This window comes from Crinia signifera, chromosome 4, assembly GCF_055691185.1.
Source record: "Crinia signifera chromosome 4, ASM5569118v1, whole genome shotgun sequence".
Lineage (NCBI taxonomy): Eukaryota > Metazoa > Chordata > Amphibia > Anura > Myobatrachidae > Crinia > Crinia signifera.
In genome coordinates, this window is record NC_139220.1 from 197,512,502 (window position 1) to 197,520,339 (window position 7,838).

At 48.1% G+C, this 7,838-nt stretch overlaps 1 protein-coding gene across 1 annotated transcript in view; it reads left to right on the top strand.

The window, feature by feature from the left end:
• Positions 1-7,418, top strand: part of LOC146074836 (splicing factor 45-like) — a 30,572-nt gene extending 23,154 nt beyond the window's left edge. Inside the window, 2 exon segments of the mRNA XM_083183375.1 lie at positions 1,225-1,297; positions 7,262-7,418. Coding sequence (XP_083039501.1) covers positions 1,225-1,297; positions 7,262-7,359 — 171 coding nt within the window. The 3' untranslated portion in view covers positions 7,360-7,418.
• The last annotated feature ends 420 nt before the right edge of the window (positions 7,419-7,838 follow it).

The following is a 7,838-nucleotide window of genomic DNA, read 5'->3' on the forward strand; positions in this document are numbered from 1 at the left end:
AAAGGTTGACATGCTTTTTTCATGATTATTTCTTTAACTGAATTTTTCACAATCCATGTCTGCGTAGAGTGAGGTTATTGCAATCTCACTCTATGCTGCATAGATTATGAAGTAAGAACAAGTTGGTTAAAAAATCATAAAAATATTGTCGACCTTTTGCTTGTTAACCTTTTCCACATGCATAAACTGAGGTGCCCTGTGATTCTGCTTGCACTGATGATTACATTGTAAAGCGATTGACCGGAAGTGATGGATCAGAGGTGTCAACTGTGTTAGTTAAAATTATGGCTGGGATCAGCTAACTTGCTACTGTTAGCAGTTCCAATAGCCGAGAGAATCGTTATTGCATTTCCATGCAGTCGCAATTTATCTTTTAACTGCTGTTGGTGGTAGTGACATTTTTCTTGAGCTAAAAAGGTCCAGTTTTTTTACCATAACACATTGGATAAGGGATAACCTCAAGGACCCATGTGTCGTGGATCCTCTGGCTGCTTATTGGGAAGTATGCTTCAGGCTCCGAAAGCATAACATCAGGGCTGATGGGATAGCTACGGAAATTTACTGCAGCTTATTGGATGACGACCAAAATAGAATGCGACCTGACATTTTCACTAAAGTTAGAGTGCAAGCGGTGGTTATACTTTGGATCCCCCCCCCCCCCCCAACAAAAAAACAAACAAATGTGTACCCTATAAGCTTAACCACATCTAAAATTGGGTAAGCTATTAGGAGAAACTTTGATTATATGGCTTTTTTTTAATAATATCTTTTATGCCCTTCATATATTGCAAGGATACAGAATTGTTTAAATTTTAAGAGACCCTAGCATAATTATGATAGAGGTTCCAGAGTTTGTAATCTCCAATGATGTTGGAATTTTGACCACCAGAATGCTGAACGCATCCCATCTGCCCATTGCCATGAGAGGTCTTGAAAGATCAAAATAAATTATTTTGGTTTCTGCATTTAATATTAAGGAAAGAAAGACTGTTTTTTGTATCTATCTGTAAACATGAGTGGTATCTCAGTCATTTTTCTATGGTTTGTTTTTATTGCTGGAACATAGGTATGCTTCCTGTATTATTATACTCCTTTTTAACATTTGCTTTTATAGATAGCTGTGTAAACCACATTATTATATACAGGAACAAAATAGTTTCTTTTTACCAGTCATGTGTTTGGTTTTTTTTATTAATTTTGGATGTTGATGCATTTTTTTTCTAGACCCCTGGTGCTCCAGATGAAGAAGCAGTGAGGATATTTCTGGAATTTGAGCGTGTAGAATCGGCTATAAAAGGTAAATTACATAGCTATTGTAAAGCCTGACTAAAGGGAGCGCAGGGGGCCAAAATGGCCCCCGGAGCAGGATAAGGGGGTGGGGCGCTAGGCACCCTGCAGGTCAACGGCGGGAAACCTGGGTTCGGGGGGATGGGGGGGAGGCAGCAGCCAGGGTAGCCGGTCCCCTTCTTGTCACCTAGCCACGAGGAGGGCCAGTGAGAAGGGACAGGTTTAATTGAGGGGGGAGTGAGCAGCAGCAGGAACAAAAGCAGAGAGCAAGGGGGCTGAGCTCACTCATCACCCAGCTAGGACAGAGACACATCTTCAGCAGCTCCAACACTTATATCCAGCAGAACAAAGGAATCAGCAGGGAGCAGTTACTGCATTCCAAGAAGGCCTGTAGCAGTCCCAGCTGAGTGCACATTCAAGGAGGATAGTGCTTTCCAAGCTGCACATCCAGCAGCACAGGCTTCATACCTAACATTCCTCACATTCCAGCATTCGCAGGCCATCTCAGGGAGCAGCATGGAGGGAGGTAAAAAGCCTGTAAATCGTTCGGATAGAAGCAGGAGTAAGCTAGCACGGTTCACAGAGGGAGATGATCGAGGAAGGCACCACATACAGGGGAGAAGAAGCTCACGGGCACCATCTAGTGGTCGGAGGAAAGAAGTACAGAGCAAGTTGGTTCAGCAAGGTTTCTCAAGCATCCGGCCAGCCGCAGCACAAGCAGCAGCACGGGGACGCAGAAGGGAAATTCCGGCCAGGGCAGACGGGGCATCGCTACAGGGTGAAGGCAAGCGTTTGATGGGGGGTGGTGATTCCTGAGGCCACGGGATCAGAGGGGCACGAATCAGGGGTGGAGGGCCAGGGCAGTGTTTTTACGCACCAGGCCCAATTGGGCACGCCGGAAGGGGTGCAGGGAGGCCGGGAGGATTGCCAGGAGCCAGCGGCGGGGGGCGGGAGCCAAGGTCATTTCGCCCACTCGCCCCGTTTTGTTTCCCCCCCCGGAGTGAGCATTGCAGCCCCACTACCCCTGCTAATGGGCAGCCGGCTCAGAGCTTTGATACCCCAAGGGCGCAGGGGCCAGAGCATCTTGCCGAGGAGGAGCAGATGCAGGCATTGTTGGAGCAAGCCAGATGGGGGTTGGGGGGATCTTGCCACAGAACAATGGGGGACACATTGGCCCATGCCTCGACCAGCAGGGCGGCAGCACAGCCGGGTGGAAGCAGTTGGACCCATGCCTCGGCCAGCAGGGTGCCAGCACAATCGGTGGGGACTGGGGCCATTGCCCAGAAAAGCGCAATTCAAGGAAGCATCGGATTGGCAACGCACGGTATCGGTGAGATAAGCAATGTTTGTAATGTATATGCAGGTATTGAAGCGGTTGGGCAGGGTAGCAATGCGAAAAATGTTTCCGTGTCTGAGGTTAATAAAGAGGGCAGTCAGATCATAGCGGTAGGCGCAGGGGCAGTGCCATGCAGTAATAGCAAGCAGAGCATCGCAGAGGTTGGCATAGGCACAGGGGCGCTCAGCCGTAACAAGCATGTATAATCTGCAGAGGGAAGCACCCACCGAAGGATTGCTATAAGCAGAAATGTCAGCACAGGGACAAGGCACCCGGAGCGACAGTCACAGAGAAAAGCACCTAGCCTAGGGGGGATCTGGGGGTGGCCATCCAGATACCCTTGGAAGGCAGAGGCCAAGCGGTTGCAGGAGGGCTTCCTGGAGGGTTTTAGGGTCCTTATAAGGAAGCCCGTCTGGCCCAGCGTGGGTTACATGGTATATGCAGCGATTAGGGGAAGGTGGGTTTAAGGTAAAGACATGGGCACACTGGACAGGCTAACACTGTATATACAGTACGAGCAGAGGCGCGTTCAGTTTCCCTGGGTCAAAACTGCAAAGGTATTGCATTTTGTCCCCTTTTTTAGAAGGTGTCCTAGACAGCAGATATGCTGGGAGAGATAGTTCCACAAGCGCCCAGGGGCAGCCCCCACCTTCCCAGATAGGGGGAGGAAATACTTTGATGCTAGAGTGATACCAATTGAGGACACTTCCGGCTCCCCCACCCCTGTTGGTTTTATGGCAGGAAGGCGCACAGCTTGTGGTCTTTGAAAGGAGAGGCCAAACGCTGATAGCAGGGTCACTCCAGGGGGGGGGGGGGGCGGAGTAGTACACATTGTTCACAAGGCTGGGACAGCTGGTTTATTAGAAGCAAACAGCTGGGCAGGAAGAACATGCAGGCAAGTTAATTAATTATTTGTTTATTTACGGTTTCATAGATAGTGCAGCTGTGTCCGTGGCACCTGACACTGGTAGACAGTGATTAAACAAACTGGTAACAGCAGACAAAATATGGCAGGTTTGCCTGAGAGGGAGTTTTCAGGGCAGACTGGTCTAAGTGGATGGGAGATATTTGGTGGGAAGTGAGGAGATATATGCTGGCGCAGTAGGGTTAATGGCTCTATATGCGAGTAGAAGTGTTTTATGTTGAATACGGAAAATGCAGGCAACCAATGTGGAGTGGCAGAGTGGAGCTGCAGGCAAATGAGTGCCTTGCTGGGAAGATCAGCATATCAGCAGCATTCAAATGTATTTCAAGGGCCATATGGTGATTATGGTTTTAGATGCATTTGCACGATCCGGGTGGCATGAGGTTACTGGGGGGCAACCAGTGGGGAACGGTCACAGTCCGGTGGGAGGAGTCCCATGCAGCGCAGGTGAGGAGCCGCAAAGTGCATAAGTTGCGGAGGAAGGGGGTGTTGCTAGGGCAGGGTGGGGGCTTCGGTACCCGGCGCGCCGGGAACCTCGTGTGGCGGGAAGGGAGCGGTGCACAAGGCAGGAAATGTAGGGGAGTTACAGAATGCCTCGCATACTCACCATTAGGCGGCCGCACGCCTGGTTCCAGCATTAATACGGCAGGGGCCATACGGGTTGCGTGCCAGGTAGGGTGAGGTGCGGATGGTAGCTGATCCCATAATGGTAAGGGGCGTGTTCACGTGAGTCACATGATGGTGGCTGGCACGGCCCATAGCGTGTAAGGGGCGTGTTCACGTGAGTCACATGGTGGTGACTGGCACGGCCCATAGCGTGTAAGGGGCGTGTTCATGTGAGTCACATGGTGGTGACTGGCACGGCCCAGGCGGTACCAACTTGGTAGGGGGCGTGGTCGCGTACCCACGGCGGTGGAACGGACACGTCCCAGGGGTACCACATTAGCAGGAACAGAGCGCACCGCTCCCCTTTCTATCCCTTGCCCTGCAAAAGTGTTTGGTTATGATTATGGATTTGTGAAATAAAGCTGTGACCATTTTAATTGCCACAAACTATGTCGTCATGTTTCCATTATTTCGTTGACCAGAGCGGGGTGCCGGTAAGTCGCCCTCTCCCACCTTAAGGGAGCGCAGGGGGCCAAAATGGCCCCCGGAGCAGGATAAGGGGGTGGGGCGCTAGGCACCCTGCAGGTCAACGGCGGGAAACCTGGGTTCGGGGGGATGGGGGGGAGGCAGCAGCCAGGGTAGCCGGTCCCCTTCTTGTCACCTAGCCACGAGGAGGGCCAGTGAGAAGGGACAGGTTTAATTGAGGGGGGAGTGAGCAGCAGCAGGAACAAAAGCAGAGAGCAAGGGGGCTGAGCTCACTCATCACCCAGCTAGGACAGAGACACCCACCCACCCAGCCCAGTTGTTTTGGTAAAAGCCGGGGAAAGGCACTTGACAGGTGTCAGGTTGTAAATCTTGTATTGGACATGTTTAAAAATGTTGTAGTTGTCACGTCAAAATGTTGTGTTTCAAAAAAAAAAAAAAAAGAAAAAAATTAGAATATTTAAAAATTAAAAAAAAAAAAAAAAAAAAAACAATTATATAAAAAAAAAAAAAAAAAAAAAAATTATAAAAAAATTAATACAAAAAAGGAAATATATATATATATATATATATATATATATATATATATATATATATATACTGTTTGCATGCTTGTTGTATTATGTTGTATAGGAAGGCTATATTGGCTATGAGTGTAATTGTAACATTGGCTTTGGTTGTCATTGTCATTACGGTGTATAAGATGCTTGAATAAGAATGTTGTCACAGTATTGCGGGAAGGGAGCGGTGCACAAGGCAGGAAATGTAGGGGAGTTACAGAATGCCTCGCATACTCACCATTAGGCGGCCGCACGCCTGGTTCCAGCATTAATACGGCAGGGGCCATACGGGTTGCGTGCCAGGTAGGGTGAGGTGCGGATGGTAGCTGATCCCATAATGGTAAGGGGCGTGTTCACGTGAGTCACATGATGGTGGCTGGCACGGCCCATAGCGTGTAAGGGGCGTGTTCACGTGAGTCACATGGTGGTGACTGGCACGGCCCATAGCGTGTAAGGGGCGTGTTCATGTGAGTCACATGGTGGTGACTGGCACGGCCCAGGCGGTACCAACTTGGTAGGGGGCGTGGTCGCGTACCCACGGCGGTGGAACGGACACGTCCCAGGGGTACCACATTAGCAGGAACAGAGCGCACCGCTCCCCTTTCTATCCCTTGCCCTGCAAAAGTGTTTGGTTATGATTATGGATTTGTGAAATAAAGCTGTGACCATTTTAATTGCCACAAACTATGTCGTCATGTTTCCATTATTTCGTTGACCAGAGCGGGGTGCCGGTAAGTCGCCCTCTCCCACCTTATAGGAGAGGCTTCAGTGGGTGGAAGATGAGGTTCCAGGATAAGTGCTTACACATCTAATAATGATTTTTACTTGTTCGCTCCCAAGTATTTATTGCCAATCTATTTTTAACCGTTCTGTTTTTAACAACCACAGCATTCATTTATTTTGTTTTATTAATGAAACCCGAACTTGCAAAAAGTGTGAAAGAATAAGCAAAACAAATACTACTGTGAGCTAATCAGAACTGTCACGGCCGTGTTTTCTGCCTTAGTAACATGTATTACTAGGCAGTCACAACCTGTATTAAATTGATAAACCGTTTTTCTGCCATTTTGTAGTATAATCTACTGCAAAGACTGCCAAGGGCGATTGTTTAGTTTCTGGCCACATGATTCATTAAAAAACTGATTGCTGTATGTTGCACTGCTGTGTATATGGCACTTCTACATTAGAGGGTAGGCAGCCCCTTATGTCTGAACCGGGCTTCTTGTAGTTTGCTTACAAGTTACCATTAGAAACTTAGATTTTGGCTTTTTGTGGATCTCGAAAGCCCCATACACAGGGGGCAGTTTCAGCCACAATCGCTGGAGAGCTGAGCGACCATATCCCTGTGTCTTATGGGGCACCGGGAACGAGCTCCTATTTCAATTCATTAACTCACATGGGCCCTTATTCTGATCGGTGCGGCCAGAGCCGCATACGGGGCTCCGGCCGCACCAACCAATCCCCGCCTACTATACGGATCGCCACGGCCGTCCGTACACGGACGGCTGGCGATCCGCAAGAAAATGGTGGGGCGTACGCCTCCACCATGGTGGGAGCTGCCCCCTGCATTCGATGGTCGGCGACCATCGAAGGCAGGGCCGCACGCCCCACCAGGTCCCGCAAGCTGAGACCACACGGACAATCGTCCGTGTGATAGCTTGTATGGGGGCTGAGAGCTGACATCCGGCGACGTCAGCTTTCCGCCCCCATCACTGGCGTCATACCCTCATTAGCATGCATACGCCCCGCGTTTGCATGGGAACGCCCATGAAACGCGGGGCGTATGCATAGGGAAATGAGGGTATGAAGCCCCTCACGCCCCTATACGCCCCCTTTGCGGCGGACGAACTACGTCTGCGGCGAATTGGGCTGCACATGCGCAGATTGACCTCTGCGCATGTGCAGACTAAAAACATCGGCGGTACGGCCGCACGCGGGCCGTACCGCACGATTCTGAATAAGGGCCATAGTATATATAATAGCATATAATAGTGCTGCAACAGGTGGCAATTAGATGTTTTTTACAATTGTTAAGTTTAATAACTTCTTCCTTTTTTGTTTCAGCTGTGGTGGATCTAAATGGGAGATACTTCGGTGGCCGAATTGTTAAGGCATGCTTCTACAATCTGGACAAGTTCAGAACTTTGGACCTTGCGGAATGATTATTATAAGTTCTGTTTGATGGGAGGAATTTGCTCATTGAAGAAAATATCTAAATTTGTCACGTTTATTGTGATGAGGCTTTTTTTGTGTTTTATAGTATAAAAACATTTTTAAAACTACAAAATTCTTGTGTCTTTTTATGGTAAAAAGAAAGCGGTGTATCCCCATTTTCGAGTGACCTTTTCTCCTGTAAATGACCTTTCTGTCAGACTGCGGTGTAACACTGTTATTAGAGTAAAATATGTAGTTTTAGCTGCTTTATCAGTTTCATAACATTTTAGCCAATTGTTAAAATGGCTCATTTTAGTTTCTACATTGAAGGATTTTTCAATTACTACACACCTATTTTTTTATTTATTTTTGTTTACCCCCTACAAATTTAAACTGATTAGGAAATCAATCAAAACATTTATTTTTACTTTAACCCTTTATGACCATTTAAATGGTCATTATAAAAAAATATATATATTTCTGGATT